This window comes from Medicago truncatula, chromosome 5 (genome assembly GCF_003473485.1).
Source record: "Medicago truncatula cultivar Jemalong A17 chromosome 5, MtrunA17r5.0-ANR, whole genome shotgun sequence".
NCBI classification, from domain to species: Eukaryota; Viridiplantae; Streptophyta; class Magnoliopsida; order Fabales; family Fabaceae; genus Medicago; species Medicago truncatula.
Window position 1 is genome coordinate 36,616,923 of NC_053046.1, and position 22,042 is coordinate 36,638,964.

Consider the following 22,042-nt stretch of genomic DNA (forward strand, 5'->3'; position numbering starts at 1 on the left):
TAAAAAATAATAAAAGACTTGTTTCTCATTATCATAATCTCTATCATGATAACAAGTCTATAGTTTTAATCAAGGACATTATCAAATTAACTATTTCACTAAACAGTAAACAAGATAATGAATATTTATTAATTCTAAAATTGGTTACATAATTGATTGGATCTTGGGCATCTCCAACATATTTGACTGCCCGACGTAAAATAATTATTGGTTAGTTTTTCCATAATCCTCTTTATTTGAGTTTAAATTTGAAAGTTTGTATATTTATGGCATGTTATTTAATAGGAGAATAACTATTTCCATTGTCTTTATCACAATGCATAATAAGTCGGGCCAAACACTACCTAAGGCAACAATGGAATATATTGGCAAATAACTTGACTTGCACATGGTCTTGGGATGACCTCTCAGTTCGTTTTTTAAGAAATGGTAATGAATAGTTAAACATGCATATTATATGAAAAACATAAATAATTTTATAAAAGTAACTTTCAAAAGACAATTAAAAATAAATGAAAGTGCCCCTCAAAAACAATAAAAGTAAATGACAGGAGTATATTTTTATTCAATACTCAACATATATATATATTTTGACATCCCTAACATCAAATAATACGAACGTGATATATTATTTATTTTCAAATGCGTGAGTAGAGTTAATTTTTTTTTTTTTGGTACACAAAAAAAATTAAATATTAAAGATTGAAGATAGTTATTGATAAATGAATGATGTCTAATTTTTTTCTCTAAAACTGTTATACTTCATTAGGTATTTATATACGAAGATAAATAACATCCAATAGTGAATAAATATTAAATTATGACATTTTTTTATCCATTTCCTTAATTTGTGTGGAAACACCTTAATTGAAGTTGGTAAGAGAGAGTAAAACAACACACAGAGGAGGGATAAAATTCCTTCATCGGTGTTAATCGTTTGAACGAAAGAGATGTAGTTGAGAAAACTAAGCCGACCTAGATTAATTTTAGCTTTCGCCTATAGAGGACTTATGTTCTCTAAAAAAAAAAGAAAAAGGACTATGGCTCCGTTTGGATAAACAGTTTATATAGATGCTTATAACATTAGGGCTTATAACATTAGAGCTTACATCATAAGCTCTTATACTTCATAAGTTATTTATGTTTGGATATGTACACTAAAAAGTACTTACATAAATTGAAATGTTTGGATGTGACATTACATAAGCAATTATCGAAATTTTAAATATTTTTAATTTAACAAAAAATCAAAGAATCAAACCACAATTATCAAGATTTTTTTTGATAAAATTAATCAAGATGTAAAAAACAATATTATAATATATTAAGGCCCCGTTTGGATAAACAGCTTATATAGATGCTTATGGCATTAGGGCTTAAGCTTACATCATAAGCTCTTATACTTGATAAGCTATTTATGTTTGGATATGTACACTAAAAAGTACTTACATAAATTGAAGTGTTTGGATCTGACATTACATAAGCATTTATCGAAATTTTAAATATTTTTAATTTAACAAAAAAATCAAAAAATCGAACCACAAAAATGAAAGATAATAGTGTACAGTTTGTTACCAAAAAAAGATAAGTTAAGTTTGTTTTATTTATTCAGTTTCATTTTGTTACATTTTGTTACGTAACAAAAAAAATAATAAAAAAATTTCTTCAAAAAAAAAATTAATCTTAGTTATGTGTGTTATTTTGGTAAGATAAGTATATAACAATTTTGTTACTCATGCACCGTCAAAGATAACTAAATTATAATTAAAATATATGTTTGTTTCTATAAACAAAAACAAAAAAAATTAAAATATATGTTTTGAAAAAGTGGATCCAGAGAGAATCGAAGGAGGTTACATAAATTCATAAGCTCTTTGTTAAGCCGGAGGGTAAAATAAAAATAAAAATAAAAACTACAGTATTTTATGCGTATACAATCGTGCATTCAAGATTGATATGCTCTTTGTCTAAAAAAAATAAAAAAAAAATAAATAAAAAGAATGATATGCTGATTTTATAAAAGGAGAAAACTTAGGTACAATTCCTTAGATGCTTTTCGTATGGTTCTTAACTAAAAATATCATGATTTCCTCAAATCCATAATTTTCTCAAAGTTTGTTATATCAAAAAAATATGTATTTTTAGTTAAGAACCATACGAAAAGCATCTAAGGAATTGTACCTAAGTTTTCTCCTTTATAAAATTAAATATGTTTTTATCTTTATTAATATTTCAACTTTTTTATTGTCCTCAAATATTTTTTTCTCTTTAGTTCCTCAAAAGTTTTTTATCAATACTTTTGCTATCTGCTTTTAAATCAAATCATATGTACCATTTAAATTTTTGAATGAGTTTTTGCATGATTGTTTATAATATTATAAAAATTTCTTCTAAAAACATTAGAATTGTTTAATAAAGCATAACTTAAACAAGATTTTTTAATTGCAAAAAACACAAGAATTCATATTGAATTCATCCCCTTCAAAAAAAAAAATCAAACTTTTGAGTGTACCAAATTTAAAATTCTGAATGATACATGAATGGCAAACACTACCACATATTGACTGTTGCAATCCATACTCATTCCAATCCTTTCGTTTCATAGTGAACGTGAGTCCCCACTTCACGCAGTTTTTGTTTTCAGCGTATCAGTTTCCACAAAAAGAAACACATTTTTCACGCACATATTTTATTGTTGACCAAGCACTTATTTTTCAGATAGCAAAGTACACTTTCAAATTACATATACTTCTTTCTATATCTAAAAATTATATCACAAAACAAACACTAGATTATAGTTGGTTTCCAATAATACACATTCACTAACTGCAAAATGAGAACTCATTCCCAATTGCTGTTGTACTTCATGCTGTCAACAACAGTTGCTCTTGCTTTGAGTTTGAGTTCAGTGACTGATAAACATGCTTTGCTTTCTTTGAAAGAAAAACTTACCAATGGTATACCTGATGCTCTTCCATCATGGAATGAATCTCTTCATTTCTGTGAATGGGAGGGTGTTACATGCGGTCGACGCCACATGAGAGTCTCTGTCTTGCATTTGGAAAATCAAAATTGGGGTGGTACTCTTGGACCATCCTTAGGAAATCTAACCTTTCTCAGAAAACTCAAACTTTCCAACATCGATTTGCACGGTGAAATTCCAAAAGAAGTTGGTCTTTTGAAGAGGTTGCAAGTTCTTGACTTGAGCAAGAACAAATTTCATGGTAAGATTCCTTTTGAGCTTACCAACTGCACCAATCTTCAAGAAATTATCTTGTTGTACAATCAACTCACTGGAAATGTTCCCTCATGGTTTGGTTCCATGACGCAGCTTAATAAGTTGCTTCTTGGAGCAAATAATTTGGTAGGTCAAATCCCACCTTCCTTGGGAAATATTTCATCCCTCCAAAATATAACACTTGCAAGAAATCAATTGGAAGGAAATATACCTTATACCTTGGGTAAGTTATCAAATTTAAGAGATCTAAATCTGGGTTCAAATAATTTTTCGGGTGAAATCCCTCATTCTCTTTACAATCTATCAAAAATTTATGTTTTCATCCTTGGGCAAAACCAATTATTTGGTACTCTTCCATCAAATATGCATCTTGTTTTTCCTAATCTTAGATCATTTTTGGTGGGAGGGAACCACATAAGCGGAACTTTTCCGTGTTCAATATCCAACCTCACTGAATTACGATGGTTTGATATATCATGGAATGGTTTTAATGGACAGATACCTCTAACTTTGGGATCGTTAAACAAACTCAAGAGGATTCGAGTTGATAATAATAATTTTGGAAGTGGTGGATCTCACGATTTGAACTTTCTTTCCTCATTAACCAATTGTACTAAGTTGGAACAACTAATTTTGGATGGAAATGGATTTGGTGGTGTCTTGCCTTATTATGTAGGCAACCTTTCTACCTATCTTAGTGTGCTTAGTATGGCAAAAAATCAAATATACGGAGTGATACCTGAAAGTTTGGGACAACTAATCAATTTAACTGAATTCGATATGATGAGGAATTTCCTTGAGGGAAAGATTCCAAATTCAATTGGAAAACTGAAGAATCTAGGAAGACTGGTCTTGCAACAAAACAGTTTATCTGGTAATATTACTACTATTGGTAACCTTACTACGTTGTTTGAACTTTATCTTCATACCAATAATTTTGAAGGAAGTATTCCAATAACCCTTAGACATTGCACTCAATTACAGACATTTGGTATTTCTACGAATAATTTGAGTGGTGATATACCTGATCATCTATTTGGCTATCTAGAAAATTTAATAAACCTTGACTTGTCTAATAACTCTCTGACTGGTCCCCTTCCTTTAGGGTTTGGTAACTTGAAGCATCTTTCTCTATTGTACCTATATGAAAACAAGTTGTCTGGTGAAATTCCGAGTGACCTTGGCACTTGTTTATCATTAACAGAGCTTATACTGGAGAGAAACTTTTTCCATGGCAGTATACCTTGGTTCTTGGGATCATTAAGATCCCTAGAAGTCTTAGACATTTCAAATAATAGTTTTTCAAGCACAATCCCCCTTGAACTAGAAAATTTAGTATATTTGAATACTTTGGACTTGTCTTTTAACAATCTTTATGGTGAGGTTCCCACAAGAGGTGTCTTCAGCAACGTCTCCGCAATTAATTCCCTAACTGGAAACAAGAACCTTTGTGGAGGAATACCTCAATTGAAACTTCCTCCATGTCTTAAGGTACCTGCCAAGAAGCACAAAAGAACTCCAAAAGAAAAACTTATCCTCATCAGTGTAATTGGTGGGGTTGTGATCTCTGTCATAGCTTTTACAATTGTTCACTTTCTCACGAGAAAGCCCAAAAGGTTATCTTCTTCACCATCTTTGATAAACGGGAGCTTGAGGGTTACTTATGGAGAGCTACATGAAGCAACCAATGGATTTTCTTCATCCAATTTGGTCGGTACAGGAAGCTTCGGTTCTGTTTACAAAGGATCTCTTCTCTACTTTGAAAAACCTATTGCTGTAAAGGTGTTGAATCTTGAAACACGTGGAGCAGCAAAGAGTTTCATGGTGGAATGCAATGCTTTAGGAAAGATGAAGCACCGTAATCTTGTGAAAATCCTAACTTGCTGTTCAAGTGTTGATTATAATGGTGAAGATTTTAAGGCCATTGTTTTTGAGTTCATGCCTAGTGGGAATCTAGAAAACCTGTTGCATGGTAACGAAGATCATGAGTCTAGAAATCTGAATCTCAATTTCACACAAAGGTTAGACATTGCTCTCGACGTAGCTCATGCATTGGATTATCTTCACAATGATACAGAGCAAGTTGTAGTTCATTGTGATGTTAAACCAAGCAATGTTCTTCTTGATGATGACGGTGTGACCCACTTAGGAGACTTTGGCGTAGCTAGGTTCCTCCATGGAGCTACAGAATATTCAAGTAAAAATCAAGTTATTTCCTCCACAATTAAAGGAACTATAGGATATATTCCTCCTGGTAAAGTTCTTTCTATGATCTTATTTTGTTGCTATACATCCTTTAAAATGTCTTTCATGTGCTTGCGACCAGTGGCGTTGCAAGAACCTTGGTCCAAGGTGTTCGAACTTTTGAATTTTACTTTTTTTTTTTTGAGAGAAATTTTGAATTTTACTTGATGTTATATATATATATATATATATTGAGGGCATTTCAAATGAGAGGACTTTTAAAATGAGAGGGTGAGAGGAGTAAATAACAGCCCTTAGATCAAATTAATGGATCAGATTAAATTAATTTTAAAGTGTGCTGTCATATCTCAATCATCTCTCTTGCCGTCGTATGACCTTTGGTTTTTCAGAGTTGTCTTCTCTTCCATTTTGAGTTTTGACAGAACCATCACAGATCTAACCCAACCCACATCATTTGAGCCGATTTCTACCCTTTCTGGAAATATGTCGCTTTCAAGGGCTATCAATATTCCTTCAAGGTTGTGTTGTGACCCATTACAAACTATACCTTTACATTTGGGGCAATTGTTTTAATTATCTGCAACACACTGAAATTCACAATCACAACAAATGTATAATTCAATATGACCAAGCCACCCACAATTAGAGTAGAATCAAAGTACGTGAAGCATATAAAGAATCAATTTTTAAAATTTTATCTCCATTTTAGCATTTTATACATATAATTTTATTTTTAATTATGTTTTTCTCATAATGTATGAATTTATCCAGTGATGATAATAAAATGGGAGGGTGTTTGGATGACAAGATTGAGAAAGGCACATGGTAATTCAAGGCATAATCACTGAATTGATACAAACAAGAAGAAAAGAGGAACGAAGAAAAAGAGAGAGAGATGAAAGAAACAATGCAGAATAAAGAAGAGAGATGATGAGATATGGCAACACATTTTAAAATTAATTTAATCTGATCCATTAATTTGATCTAAGGGCTGTTATTTTTAGAAGACGCTTACCAATTTAAATGAAAAAGTCTTTTAGAAACCCACACCTCTAGTGCCAATTTCGGTGGGCTAAGTCCATACAGAGCTCGCTCTGGCTTTAAACGGGGGCCCCGCAAGTGGGCGGTGGGATTGGTCCTCTCGGATTAGTCGATTCTTGGATCGGATACCGAATTTTCAAAAAAAAAGAAACCCACACCTCAAAGTGTATTTATGCACTTTTTCGTTATAATTTGTTAAAAGACACCGTCATAAAAATCAGTGGTGTCTTTTAGCAAGAACATCTCGATACAATACGTGATGTGAGCACCAACTTAACAAAAAATATGATTAATATATGAATCAGAAAATTCGTTGACGGCAGATGCCAAAAAATATTTAACACAATATTATTGGTTGAGTTTGTTTGATCGGAAGACTGGTATTTATTTTTCTTAAATACCTCATGTGCTGGATGTTTTAGTTTTACCTCTTTCCTTTTTATTTTCTCTAGTTTAATAGTTCAATTTTTATATATTTCTTCCTACTCAATCCTCATGTTGGTCAAAGTCCGAATTTGATACATTCATAGAGCTGTAATTATATTTACATAGCAGACACATGCTTTAACTTAGTTGTTATAAGGAGCAGGTTAACATTGAAAACTATATAATATGAGGTGAGAGAAACAAGCTTTGGGTCAGTGGTGTCAGTGCATGGTGCAAGCTATATATTTGAGGGGATTCAAAATAGATAAAAGATAGGATTGTAGGTGTAAATTAAAGAGATGAGGGGGTTCAGCTGCATCCCCTGAATGTATGCTGGCTCCGCCTCTGCTTGTGACCTTCCTTTATCTTTATCTCTCACACAATTTTAATAGCTTTCTCATTCTATTAAAAAATGATTTTCTTTTAATCAATATGCATAAGTATTTGATAAATACTCCATTCCTTAATTTCTATTCTAAAGAATTGTTGTTGTTTTAATAGAGTATGGATCAGGTGGTATGGTATCACCACAGGGAGATATCTATAGCTATGGAATTGTTCTGTTAGAGATGCTTACTGGAAAGAGACCAACAGATAACATGTTTTATGAGAATTTAAGTTTACACAAATTCTGTAAGATGAGAATTCCTGAAGGAATTCTTGATGTAGTGGATTCATGCTTGCTTATGTCATTTGCTGAAGATCAAACACAAGTTATGGAAAACAACATAAAGGAGTGTTTAGTGATGTTTGCTAAAATAGGAATTGCATGTTCTGAAGAATTTCCTACTCAGAGAATGCTCACAAAAGATGTTATAGTTAAGTTGCTTGAAATTAAACGGAAATTGTCATCCTAGAAGCTATCACTACTGTGATAAGAAAATAATGGTGTTCACCTCGATGGACAACTCTTGTATTTCTCATGTGTGTTTTTAGTTTTGTTATTTTGTACTACTTCAATTCCTATATATGTAGCGTGACAAGAATTTGGGCTTGTAGTTGATTACATTATATTATATATATGGTATTGCAATATGCATGCTATCTTTTGTTCAAGAAATACATCCTTTTGAGTGTAGTTCAAGATAATTTTTAAAAACATAATTTTTATTATTTTAATATAAAATTTTTAACAAAAATATACTTTGTTATTTTATTTAGTTTTATTGAGAGGTGATGTGATATTTTATTGTTATTGAAAATAAAATAAAAACATGTACAAGTTATGTGTTTAAGTTAAGGGCGTGGCGTGGCGAATGTTCGTGCCGCAGTATATGACCATTTTTCTATTCACTTTAAAGAAGAGAATGCGCTTAGGTTAAGGGTGGAAAATTTAAATTTTAAGTTTCTCTCTGGTAAAAAGGGGATGATTAATTATTCTTTTTGGTGAAGAATAGGTTCATAAGGCATCGTGGAATTGTGACGGTTACAAAATTTCAGGGGCCGGATAGTATTAATTTTGGTTATATTAAAGATTTTTGGATGGAAATTAAAAGTTAAAAGTATTGTTATGTGCTTCTTGTCTGAATTTCATCAGAACAGTACTAGTAAAAGTGTTGAATTCCACTTTTATCATCGTAGTTCTTAAGATTGAGAGCCCGTTGAGACTGAATGATTTTTGACCGATTTCTCTGATTGAGTGTTTATATAAAATCATGGCTGAAGTGTTGCTAATTGGCTTTGAAGGGTTATTGGTAGTGTTATCTCTGAGTCTCGGTCAACTTTTATTAAAGGTAGAAAGATTCTTGATAGCATATTGATTACAAATGTGGTGGTTGTTAATGAGGCGCATAAAAATGAAAAAGATTTACTACTTTTAAAGTTGATTTTGAAAAGGTGTATAACTCTGTTGATTGGAGGTACTTAGAATAGTAATGGTCAAAATGAATTTCCATGTTTTATGGCAGACATGGATTATGAAATGTATATCTACAGTGACGGCGTCCGTGCTTGTAAATGGGATCCCAACATATGAGTTCTAATTCAATAGGGGATTGAGGCAAGGTGATCTACTTTCACCTTTTTTATTTTTATTAGAAGTTGAAGGGTTGAACGTAATGATGAATACTACGGTAGAGGCATGGTTGTTTTCTGGTTATAAGATCGGCGGTGTTGAGGCGTTGAATAAACACATCTTATCTTGCAAGGATCCCTTTAAATTGTTGATATATAGAGCTACCTTCTGATTCTCCTAGTTTGTTATGTCTGAGAAACTCAGGAACTCAATTGTATATTTTATCACTGACCGCTTTCCCTAATTATAATCAATATACATCTTATACATAATATGTTCCTAATCTTTCGGTAAAAAACGCTCCAACGTCAATTGTTTCATCTTTTGCCAAGTTCGGATAGGTATTTTACTTTGCCTCTGCCTCTGAACAACAAGTTTATCCCACCAGATCACAGCAATAGTACTATTCAGTCTTATCACTACCATCTTAACCTGCTTACTTTCAAGGAAACTCTTCCACCCCCATCATTCCGTAAAACAATGGAATATCAGCCTTCACGTAGTAATCGTGGTGATTCCCACGTTCATCTCCTTCTTCAGTCATGATTTCTTCCACTTCATAACACAAACCCTTAGTGATTCGATTGTTTCCACCATGTGGAACCCTAATCGATCCTCCTCCCCTATTCGAACCCATGGTACATGATTATCAATTGGTTTCAAATTTTAAGGGTTACTTTTGTTAGGAAATAATAGGGCTAGAGGAAAAACCACGACCGTTGTCTAAACCGACAACCAGAGAATTATTACTATGTGAAAATTGTTACAACACATAGACTTCTCTAACTCTGACCCAATACCCTAGTACACCCACAACCTCACAAAACAAATATTTAAACTAAGTCAGATATAAGCTTAAAGTGCTACTGACTGGTGCATCTAAAAACAAAGAAATTACTAGGTTCAATATATAGCCTTGGTCTTCCCATTGCTTCACTAAAATAAGCGATTTGGGACATAATCACCAATAACTAATATTTTCTAACCTCCTTCTTTATTCAAAACTTGACAATCAAACCCAACAATCTCCACCTTGATTGTAAGAGTTTCATCTCCCACTTCCATTGTCTATACCGACAATCATAATCCACCATAAAGAGTATACTTCACTTGTAACTGAACCATTCCAAGAATTTCTTCACGTCGAAACCTTGCTGAAAGATGATGCTGCAACTCTCATGTTGGCTAATAGGAAGTTCTTCAGCCATCGACATATTTCACCACACACCTTGCATCAATGCTAACCAATGCTCGTGTGTTGTTCTAAATCCGCTAGCAATAACTTGTCCTTTTCATGGTACAACGGAAATACCATAAGGACACACTTAATCTTCTAGATAAGATCATCATGATCTCCCAAACAAGGGAGACATTGCTAGCACTTAGCTCAGAGTCTTTTTCAGAAACTGCTCCACTTGGACAATTTCTCTTTAAATGCCCAGACTTTCCACACTTCCAACACGAAAAATCCTTTGCATGGATCTTCTTCCCATTAGCTCCACTTCTAATTAACAACATTGAGCTTGATGTGCTTTCATCACTTTTCATCGTCATTTCTTCAGAAATAATTTTAGTTGCAACTTCTTCAAAACTCAAACTTTCCTTCCCATACATCAAAACAGGTTTGAGATGAACATAAGAAGGTGGAAGGGACAAAATGATCCTTAACGTTTTATCTTCATCATCAATCTTAACTTCAATTGATTCTAACTCAGAAACAATATTATTCAAAGTACTAAGATGATCAGAGATTTTCGTACCCTCATCCATGCGCAAATTGTGGAATTGCTCCTTCAACAACAACCGATTTGAGATGCCCTTTGCCTGATATAACCCTTCGAGCTTTTCCCAAAGTTCCTTGGCTGATGACAGATTCTGCACATTTGCAAGAACATTCTTTGCAAACACATACGAATTGCACTTGCAGCTCTCAAATCTAGTTCCTTCCACTTATCGGCCTCCATCTTGAAAGTGTTTTCTTTCAGCGCCTTGTGTAAACCTGATTGTATCAGCACATCCTTGACTTGTACATTCCACAAGCCAAAGTTGATTCTTCCATCAAACTTCATTGCACTTGAATAAGACATACCAGTTGCACAGTACCACCCTTCTTCAGCACCTTCACAATATCACACTTTTTTTTTTCTGATGTGGAAGATCAGACAATGTTGCAACCACAGAGCATACTAAGAATTGTGATATCTCACGAAACCGAAGCTCTTGATATTGTGAAGAAAAAAACACAATCACAACACAAGAATATAACGTGGAAACTCCAAAACTAGAGGAAAAACCACGACCGTTATCTAAACCGACAACCAGAGAATTATTACTATTTGAAAATTATTACAACACATAGACTTCTCTAACTCTCACCCAATGCCCCAGTACACCCACACTCTCACAAAGCAAATATTTAAACTAAGTCAGATATAAGCTTAAAGTGCTACTGACTGGTGCTTCTAAAAACAAAGAAACTAGGTTCAATATATAGTCTTGGTCTTCCCCTTGCTTCACTAAAATAAGCGATGTCGGACATAATCACCAATAACTAATATTTTCTAACCTCCTTCTTTATTCAAGAAACTTGACAATCAAACCCAACAACTTTTACTATAAATATAAACTTTGTATCAAATGAAGACGGATAGAGTTGAAAAACAAGGGTTTAGAAGTCAACATCAAAACTAGGGTTTGTACAGTTTTCTCTTGGCAATAAACACTAGGGTTTGGATTGAATCACCATTGATTCACCTTGGAGAAACACTATTACAATTGAGTCTCTTGGTCTAGGGAAGAGATTCGGGTCTTTGGGTAGAATTAGGTTTGAAGACTGATTCTTGTAATTCTTTTGATATCTCTTTGTAAAGTTACTCATCATTATAGTGGAACGGAAAGCTCCTATCTCCTTTAGAGTAGGTCAGTATTGGACTGAACTGGATAAACAAATTCTCTTGTGTTCTTTCTCTTCTCCCTCGTTGTTTTCTAATTTTTCTTGTTTTTCTTGTACTTATAACTGTCATCCACATTGATATTGGTTACTAGGTTAATTTGATGCACACATCAAATCTTTTATTGGTGTGATTTTTTAACGAATTCACAACAAAAACCCATTTTAGTAGTGATCAAATAATGACTAAATTTGTGATATGTAAATCTATTACTTATTTACAGAGGCAAAGTCTTTGCATTTTAATGAGAATTTTGGTTTTTAGAGTTTTTGTTGATGTTGTTGTCGACGTATATTTAAGTCCATATTGTGTCTTTGTAAGCTGACTAATTAACTGATGTAGAATAAATAACATACTTTTGTGGAGCATTTGTATATTTGAATTTGGGAGTGAGAGAGGAATGGCATATGCTTAACTTCTAAGTTAACATAAGAGGGGAGTAAAATCTGCTTCGGAAGAAAAAAAATGTCAGGAGATGTCAACCTTGAGAAAGTTAATGGTAGTCATTATGCAAGACCAAATTTATCACATTTTACAAACTAAAATCATTGGGGTTGTTGTGCCATTTTTGTGTGTATAGAGATCATATCCGTATTGGTGAAATGAACCCTACATACATTATTGATAGATTTTTCAGCTCCAACAACCGCAATGAGTTTTCCATAATTTATTTTTCAAATTGCATTAATACCAATGCTCGTGAAACTTCTTTGTGATGATGATGATTGATGATAATATTTGACTTCCTCGCGTAAAATAATTATTGGTTAAATTTTCCATACTCCTCTTTATTTGATTTTAAATTTGAAAATTTGTGTATTTATGACATGTTATTTAATGGGAGAGTAACTATTACCATTTTCTTTTCAATTATTTCCGTGAAAGGAACAAGCAATTGTTTGCATAAAATATGGAATTGTATCATTGTGAGAAAACTAATGCAACAATGGAAGAATTTGGCAACTAAATAATGGGAAAATTACACTATCTCCCTTGAGTTATCTTTAAATGACACAAACACCCCCTCTAAGTCTCTTAAAAAGATAAACACGTCCCCTTTCAATTTAACACCGTTAACTATTCTGTTAAGAGTAAATCCCCTACTTTTCTGTTTCATAATAATCTTCGTCCACTAAACCTATATTTCTGCCATTTTTATAAGCTTTTCTATATTTAAATTATTTCAAATCTCAATTATCATAGTTCACTGCTTTCATTGAAGAACACTCCAAAAAAAAAGTCATAGGCCGTTAACTCTTGCATGAACAATGTATTATTTTTTGCACATCAATTCTGCCCAATGTATACCAAATAAACTCAAATATGTTCGCAGTAGAGGACCAAGTCCTACAGCTACTCGAGATCTTGTTTTATGGACAAAACCAAGTGTGCGACGTTACAGATACAGTGTGGACGCGTCCTTTTCCAATTCCCTCAACAAAGTCGGTATTGGAGTGTGCATTAGGGACAACGAGGGGAGATTTATTCTCGCAGACATAATGGTTTGCACCAGTAGTTGATGTTGATATCGGCGAGGCTCTTGGTCTATCATCCATGTTGCAATGGGTTAAGGACCTTCAATTGGTGAATATGAATTTTTAAATGGACTCTAAAGAGTGGTTGATGTTGAAAATTGAAATGGATTCCAATATGGATTTTGAAATGGACTTCAAAGGGGGTTTATAATCTAGAAGAAAAAAAGTATTCCATTACGTTTTTATGACGATAAATAATGAATAAATATATTTTTATAAAATTATGACTAATAGACTTTTAACAAGTGTATTAAAAATGCATCGAAGTAATAAATTAAAATTTATAAGTTCGTATCCACAGGGACTGTTTCAATTTTTACTCGACAAAAGCGTTAAAATAAATGATGTATTAAATTTATGGGTTGCCCTAGGCAATTGGATTTGGTTTTATAAAACTTAAAAAAAAAAAAAAAAGTAAATAAAATAGTTTGATAATTGGATTAAAACAGATGATCAAGCCTTTCGAATCATCTATTGCTCACCGTGAATAATTTGCTCCTCTTTGCTCTCAATGTCCACCTAACTTTACGACGGATTAACTTATTAGTTTTGATCAATCTCTTGACTCAAAATCCTTTCCAAGGTTATAACCTCTTAATCTCTTAAATCGATTGAATAATTACATAAGCGATGTTCTAGTTCGTTAACCCTAAGTCTTAACTCTCAACTTCCTATTTCTAGTTTCATATGTTGAGTTGGTCACAATAGGTTCAAAGGTTAGTAGTCAATTGGAACCTAAATTCAATTCAAGCAATCGATATAAGCTAGTGTTAATAGTCATACACACGATATTAAGAAAAGCATTAAGCAAGAATAATTATGAATAAAGACTAAGTTTCATTGATATCAAAGAGAGTTTCAGATAAATTACATGGTTCACAGATCACAAAGATTCATCCCATGGCTTAATCAATCTAAGAGTTTATTTACTCATAACTAAACAATCAAATACATAGAAATAGTGGCATACATAAACCAGAACCAACTATGAGTTTGGTGAGATCTACTATGTGCTCTTAGGCTTTCTGGTGCCGTCTATGCTCTGTTTAGGTCTCCAAAATCGAACCATAAGCTTCTGATCGCATCTGGCTTTTATAGACAACGAATTAGGGTTTCAGAAAAGTCCACCATCGTGCCACGTTTCGAGACCATCGTGGCACGATTTACTCATTTATCCTAAGTGGCAGAAAATTTACTCAACTATCGTGGCACGTTACACATCATCATGCCACGATTTTTCCAACAATTTTAGGTAAATTACACGCTTCAAACGTGCCACAATTCAGGTCCATCGTGGCACGATTTCTCCCGTAGCTAAATTCTTGCATTCTTCTCCAATTTATGCAAAACTTCTCTTTTATGAATCTTGAGCTGATTTAACCATGCATACACGCATTTGACTCTCAAAACATTATAAAAAATATACAAATATGACTAATAAATAGTGTTGACGTACTGTCATCAATGACATCTATTTATTCGTTTAATATTTTCTTAATTTGTGTGGTAATACCTTAATGGAAGTTGATTATAAATAGAGAATATACTATAGAATAAGTGCATTAACAATTTCGGTGTTCTCTTCCAATTATTATGTACTACTATCACATTTAAGTGAACCGTTTACTCTCTGAAGTCAAGTCTTTCATTCCAAGTCAGTCAACCCAACTTGCTAAAAGGGCTAAAAATGTGTGGTACTATTAGCTTGAAGATTATCTTCATGTGATAAAATAAAAATAAAAACTACAGTATTTTATGCTTATATAATCGTGTATATAAGAATGATATGCGGATTTTGTATAAAAATAATAATGATATCATGGTTTTTGAGAAAATTGGTAATTAAATATGTTTTTTATCCTTATCAATATTTCATTTTTTTGCATGAAAAAAATAATAATGATATTTCGTTTTATTGTTCTTAAAAAAAAAATCGACTTAGTTCCTCAAAAATAAATCCACACCGCTGTATCTCTGTTTTTAAATTAGGTCATACATACCTTTTAGATTTTTGAATGATTTTTTACATGATTGTTTAGAATATTATAAAAATTTGTCCAAAAATATTATAATTTTTTAACAAATCATGAATTAAATATGAATCTCAATCGCAAAAACCATAAAAATATAATATTTAATTCATCCTTTATTAAAATAATTAAACTTTTACAAGAAAAAATTATATAATGTATTAAACATGAATGTGATAAAAATTATATAATGTATTAAACATGAATGTGATAAAATTAAAAAATTTCTAATGATACATAGGTTGACTTAAAAACCCGAAAATGGTTGTGGAAAACTTTTGAATTACTAAAAGAAAAGTAAAGGAAAAAATGTATAGCGACTAAAATGATAAATAGCAACATATAAAGAACACTAAAATGATAGTACATATTTAACTCTATAATTTTAATTTCAATATTAAAATTATTTTTTTAAAAAGAGAGACAAACACTACAACATTTTGACTAAAATAAAATAAATTTATGAAACATTTCTATTAATTTCCTAGTAAACCTTGAGTCCCCAATTCACACGTCAATTTTGTTCTCAAGCGTATTAGATTCCACAAAAAGGAACATTTTTTCACGCGGATTCATATTGTAGGATAGATATATTTTATTGGACCAAGCACTTATTTTTTGGACTGCAAAGTACACTTTCAAATTACATATACTTCTTTCTATATCTAAAAATTATATCACAAAACAAACACTAGATTATAGTTGGTTTCCAATAATACACATTCACTAACTGCAAAATGAGAACTCATTCCCAATTGCTGTTGTACTTCATGCTGTCAACAACAGTTGCTCTTGCTTTGAGTTTGAGTTCAGTGACTGATAAACATGCTTTGCTTTCTTTGAAAGAAAAACTTACCAATGGTATACCTGATGCTCTTCCATCATGGAATGAATCTCTTTATTTCTGTGAATGGGAGGGTGTTACATGCGGTCGACGCCACATGAGAGTCTCTGTCTTGCATTTGGAAAATCAAAATTGGGGTGGTACTCTTGGACCATCCTTAGGAAATCTAACCTTTCTCAGAAAACTCAAACTTTCCAACATCGATTTGCACGGTGAAATTCCAAAAGAAGTTGGTCTTTTGAAGAGGTTGCAAGTTCTTGACTTGAGCAAGAACAAATTTCATGGTAAGATTCCTTTTGAGCTTACCAACTGCACCAATCTTCAAGAAATTATCTTGTTGTACAATCAACTCACTGGAAATGTTCCCTCATGGTTTGGTTCCATGACGCAGCTTAATAAGTTGCTTCTTGGAGCAAATAATTTGGTAGGTCAAATCCCACCTTCCTTGGGAAATATTTCATCCCTCCAAAATATAACACTTGCAAGAAATCAATTGGAAGGAAATATACCTTATACCTTGGGTAAGTTATCAAATTTAAGAGATCTAAATCTGGGTTCAAATAATTTTTCGGGTGAAATCCCTCATTCTCTTTACAATCTATCAAAAATTTATGTTTTCATCCTTGGGCAAAACCAATTATTTGGTACTCTTCCATCAAATATGCATCTTGTTTTTCCTAATCTTAGATCATTTTTGGTGGGAGAGAACCACATAAGCGGAACTTTGCCGTTGTCAATATCAAATATCACCGGTCTGAAATGGTTCGATATATCCATTAACAATTTTCATGGGCCAGTACCTCCAACCTTGGGGCACTTGAACAAACTTAGGAGGTTTGACATTGGTTATAATGGTTTTGGGAGTGGAAGAGCTCATGATTTGGATTTCATTTCCTCATTGACCAATTGTACTCAATTGCAAGTTCTTAATTTGAAGTATAATAGATTTGGCGGTACAATGACAGATCTTATGACCAACTTCTCTACCACTCTCAATTGGCTAAGTATGGCAGGTAATCAAATATATGGAGAAATCCCTGAAAGAATTGGACAACTAATTGGTTTAACTCACTTTGATATGATGGAGAATTTCCTAGAGGGAACAATTCCAGATTCAATTGGAAAGCTTACGAATCTAGTAAGATTAATTTTGCAAGAAAACAGATTATCTGGCAAGATTCCTATTGTTATTGGCAATCTTACCAAGTTGTCTGAGTTTTATCTACATACTAATAAATTAGAAGGAAACGTTCCATCGACTCTTAGATATTGCACCAAGTTGCAATCATTTGGTGTTTCTGACAACAACTTGAGTGGCCACATACCTGATCAAACATTTGGCTATCTAGAAAGTTTAATAAATCTTGACTTGTCCAACAACTCCTTGACCGGTCCCATTCCTTCAGAATTTGGTAACTTGAAGCATCTTTCCATATTGAATCTATACACAAACAAGTTGTCCGGTCAAATTCCCAATGAACTTGCTGGTTGTTTGACACTAATTGAGCTTATGTTGCAGAGAAACTTTTTCCATGGAAGTATACCTTCCTTCTTGGGCTCCTCATTAAGATCCCTCCAAATCTTAGACCTTTCTAGCAATAACTTCACGAGTGTAATCCCTCGTGAATTGGAAAATCTAACATCGTTGAATTCTTTAAACCTGTCATTTAACAATCTCTATGGTGAGGTTCCCATAAATGGTGTCTTTAGCAATGTCACTGCAATTTCACTTATGGGAAACAATGATCTTTGTGAAGGTATTCCTCAATTAAAGCTGCCTCCATGTTCTAGGTTGCTCTCCAAGAAACATACGAGGTTTCTTAAAAAGAAGTTTATCCCCATCTTTGTTATTGGTGGAATTTTGATCTCTTCGATGGCTTTTATCGGTATCTATTTTCTCAGGAAAAAGGCAAAAAAGTTTCTTTCTTTAGCATCTCTACGGAATGGGCACTTGGAGGTTACTTATGAGGATTTACATGAAGCAACCAACGGATTTTCTTCATCCAACTTGGTAGGCGCAGGAAGTTTTGGTTCTGTATACAAAGGATCTCTTCTTAAATTTGAAGGACCTATTGTAGTAAAGGTGTTGAAACTTGAAACACGTGGGGCATCAAAGAGTTTTGTGGCTGAATGTAAAGTACTGGAAAAGATGAAACACAAAAACCTTCTGAAGCTCCTAACTTTCTGTTCAAGTATTGATTATAATGGTGAAGTTTTCAAGGCTATAGTTTTTGAATTCATGCCTATGGGGAGTCTAGAAGGCTTGTTGCACAATAATGAACATCTTGAGTCTAGAAATCTAAATCTCAGACAAAGGTTAAGTGTTGCTCTCGATGTAGCCCATGCATTGGATTATCTTCACCATAATTCCCATGAAGCTGTAGTTCACTGTGATATTAAGCCAAGTAATGTTCTTCTCGACGATGACATTATTGCTTACTTAGGAGATTTTGGGTTAGCAAGGTTCCTTAATGGGGCTACAGGGAGTTCCAGTAAAGATCAAGTTAGTTCAGCTGCAATTCAAGGAACCATAGGATATGTTCCCCCAGGTAAAAAGCTTTATATTCCTAAATATATTTTAAATGTTTTACCTACACTTGTGAATTTCCTTATGGAAAAAGAGCAAGTTATCTTGTTCAATTCATGTTTTAATATTGAGAGACAATATTACAGCTGCGATAGATTAATAAGTACTCAAACTGTAATAGTTCAATGTTTTTATCAACAATTTTTCTAACCAGTACGAAATTGTGGTTGAGATATACTATTTTCCTTTGTTTTTGTCTGAAGATATGTTGTTGGAACAGAGTATGGAGTAGGTGGCAAAGTATCACCACAAGGAGATATTTACAGCTATGGAATTCTATTGTTGGAGATGTTAACAGCAAAAAAACCAACAGACAACATGTTTTGTGAAGGTCTAAGCCTACACAAATTATGTAAGATGGCAATCCCACAAAAGATCACTGAGATAGCAGATACACAGTTGCTTGTCCCATCTTCTGAAGAACAGACAGGGATTATGGAGGATCAGAGGGAGAGTCTAGTCTCGTTTGCTAGGATTGGAGTTGCATGTTCCGCAGAATACCCCGCTCAGCGAATGTGTATAAAAGATGTTATAACAGAGTTACATGCAATTAAACAGAAGTTAACCCTCTAGACGCCATTTGTTGTGACAATAAAATAGTTGCATTTACTATCCATTATTGCTTTTCCCACAGGAGTGCTCCTTTAACCAGTCTCTAGAATATACAAATATTGCCAGGAAGATAAAAATGCAACTGTTTGTGTGCTCCTATCCTTGTATCAGTACATGAAATGGTTTTGGCTTGAATTTATATTTTTATATCTGATATCATCTTATTTGCCAACACATAAAAAATGCTTACTAATAAAATAACAACTCAGACACAAAATAAAGAAGTGTTATACACACAATAAGTCATGCATAGATGCAAGCTCCAACCTGAATTGTATATTTTATCATGATACCTTAACAAATCATGTATTCTGCAAAATTGACTTTGAATGTAATGAAATGACCCATTATTTTAGTTAGATTACATGAAACTTTTAGATGGTCAGGTACTTCATTCGTAGCCTAGAGGCCGTAGACTAGGTATATTCCACGGCACAGGAAGGATGTGTTTGGCTCCAATGTGACATAATTAGTTGATGGTGAAACTTTCACACCATGACCAACAACATAGGAATGTTTGCATGGAGTGACAGGAAACAAAATTTAACATTAAGGAGTGAAGGCAGTTTGTAATTGAGACCAGAACCAGACTATAGTATCTATAAACAAATGCTTCCTTTTAGTAGACTATTCAGCTCAGGACTTTTAAAATTCCTCCAATAAAGAAAGTTGCACTGTCTTAAATCTACCACATTGGGAGGAAACCCTTAGATTTCAACTTAGAGAGCGTTCACCTACATAATTTGTGCTTAGGATGAGAACTTAGATATAAGACCTGATGTATAAGTTGTTTCTTCAATGATAAACTCCAAAAAGCACAAAGCTGTTTCTAAAAGATATTCCTAGAAATGACATTAAGTGCATATATGTTTGGTATCTCGGTGGGTTTTCTTGGATTCTAAACATGCACTTAAGTGTATGAGACGGTGATTCTAGGAAAACCCACCGTGGTAACTGTATGTTTGGTTTAAATTTTAGAGGTGAATAATTGATTTTAACATGTTTGGATGTCCTCAAGTGGAATTTATTTCGACTCTAGATTTCATTCTAAATTGAAGCTAGAATTTGTACTTTTTGACTCCAAATGTAATCTTAATACTCACATTTATTGTTCAACTCATTTTTACGTTAATGTATCCAAACATAAACAACTTCACAAATTAACCCGCTTTTAGCACTGATTCATTCATAATCATAATCCTTGTAGCAGCGATTAGATGTGTCAATGACACATGAGATTTCATTCAATTAATTCATTTTATCAAATTATCACTAGTGTCGACCTCTCTGTGTTATTTCCGGTGTATATGTCTTTGTTGGTGATTCTTAGCTCAAAGTAAATTTTTTTATCACCGCATAACCAAACACGCATTAAGATTAACTCTTCCAAACATATTTCAAAGGGTACTTAATACAGTTTAATTCTAAATTCATTCTAATTGAACAGATCATTAAGTTTATGAAACCCAAAAAAGAAACTAAAATCAACATAAAAGCAATAGTTTACAATTTGAGAATTCGAACTATACTAATAATTCAAACAATTCAATTACATAAACAGAGTTTCCTCACAAGAACAAACACAAATTAAAACTTAACATAACAATATACACAACACACTAAAAAAAAGATAAATTACCTAAACACGGTGGCGCGTGAAACGCAATCAACATCATCATTTACCATTATCATAATCAATAATTTCCGAATCAGTAACAGATCTAGAATGCAGAACAATCGATCTTCCAATCGAGTTAATCCAATCCTCTTTCTCCTTATCCGAATCAGCAATAAAATACATCGTATCAGCGCGTGTGGAAAGTTCAAATGCGTAGGGTTTATGAAGAATATCTTCAGCGCCTTTAACAGTGAGACAAGTAGCAACAGGAATAACACCACGCGGGATAGAAGCGCGTGTGATTGTTGATTCTTTGAACCAGAAGAGTTTCCCTTGTTTCAAAACGAACCAACGTCTTCGCCATGTTTTTATGTATTCGCCTTGTTTTGTTAACCAGCCGGTTCGTTCTGGGTTCGACCAGAATTCGACGCCGGAGTAGTCGACCGGGTTTGTGGTTGAACCGGTTGCGTAGCGCCAAAGACTTGCTGCCATTTCGGTTCGGTTTTACGCGAAGGTGATATCGGAATTCGAAAAGTGAATTACAACTCAGTTTGCTATGAAGGAAACAAGTTGCATCGCATTGCTTTGCTGGATTCGCCGAACACAACGTTTTTGTCACCTACTAGTAGGTTGGTTTCTCAGTTCATTATTCAACATGACACGTAAGCAAAAATATGTGTTGGATGTTATAAAAAAAAAACTAAATAATTGGATATTATTAAAACAAAAAACTAAATATTTGGATAAAATTTATGGCATTTTTTAACAAAAAAGATTATGACATTTTGGGTTAAGCATAACTGACAAAGAAGCTGCAGTATGTAAAAAATGGTAATCCAACAATAAACTTGTGTTATAAGAACACAAATTAAAAGTTTAAAAATCAAATTAAAACGTAAGTTTTGACTTTTTAAAATAAGTTTTTAAGATTTTGCTTCTAT

General features: G+C 33.1%; 3 protein-coding genes across 4 annotated transcripts; 2 read left to right on the top strand and 1 right to left on the bottom strand.

The window, feature by feature from the left end:
- The first annotated feature begins 2,683 nt into the window (after positions 1 to 2,683).
- LOC11418993 (probable LRR receptor-like serine/threonine-protein kinase At3g47570) lies at positions 2,684 to 7,895 on the top strand. The gene is made up of 2 exons (XM_039834173.1): positions 2,684 to 5,492; positions 7,412 to 7,895. Exons 1-2 carry the CDS (start codon positions 2,834 to 2,836, stop codon positions 7,765 to 7,767), a joined length of 3,015 nt encoding a protein of 1,004 aa, XP_039690107.1. The 5' UTR covers positions 2,684 to 2,833; the 3' UTR covers positions 7,768 to 7,895.
- Positions 7,896 to 15,992: 8,097 nt separating this feature from the next.
- LOC11415808 (probable LRR receptor-like serine/threonine-protein kinase At3g47570) lies at positions 15,993 to 19,642 on the top strand. Of its 2 annotated transcripts, none has more exons than XM_024783239.2 (2): positions 15,993 to 18,833; positions 19,075 to 19,235. In XM_024783239.2, the coding sequence occupies exons 1-2, from the start codon at positions 16,178 to 16,180 to the stop codon at positions 19,101 to 19,103; spliced, it is 2,685 nt and encodes an 894-aa protein (XP_024639007.1). In that variant the 5' UTR covers positions 15,993 to 16,177; the 3' UTR covers positions 19,104 to 19,235. The 2 variants fall into 2 exon arrangements, with proteins under 2 accessions (XP_024639007.1, XP_003616620.1); XM_003616572.3 differs by having other exon boundaries at positions 16,020 to 18,833; positions 19,092 to 19,642.
- Positions 19,643 to 20,958: 1,316 nt separating this feature from the next.
- LOC11426549 (pleckstrin homology domain-containing protein 1) lies at positions 20,959 to 21,751 on the bottom strand. The gene has a single exon (XM_003616573.4). The coding sequence runs from the start codon at positions 21,591 to 21,593 to the stop codon at positions 21,159 to 21,161; it is 435 nt and encodes a 144-aa protein (XP_003616621.1). The 5' UTR covers positions 21,594 to 21,751; the 3' UTR covers positions 20,959 to 21,158.
- Positions 21,752 to 22,042: the final 291 nt, after the last annotated feature.

Bases quoted from the DNA above. Each gene is read 5' to 3' on its own strand.
- LOC11418993 (XM_039834173.1), top strand. From the start codon at position 2,834: ATGAGAACTCATTCCCAATTGCTGTTGTACTTCATGCTGTCAACAACA. The intron at 5,493-7,411 runs GTAAAGTTCTTT...TTGTTTTAATAG, and splicing joins TATAGGATATATTCCTCCTG to AGTATGGATCAGGTGGTATG.
- LOC11415808 (XM_003616572.3), top strand. From the start codon at position 16,178: ATGAGAACTCATTCCCAATTGCTGTTGTACTTCATGCTGTCAACAACA. The intron at 18,834-19,091 runs GTAAAAAGCTTT...TTGTTGGAACAG, and splicing joins CATAGGATATGTTCCCCCAG to AGTATGGAGTAGGTGGCAAA.
- LOC11426549 (XM_003616573.4), bottom strand. From the start codon at position 21,593: ATGGCAGCAAGTCTTTGGCGCTACGCAACCGGTTCAACCACAAACCCG.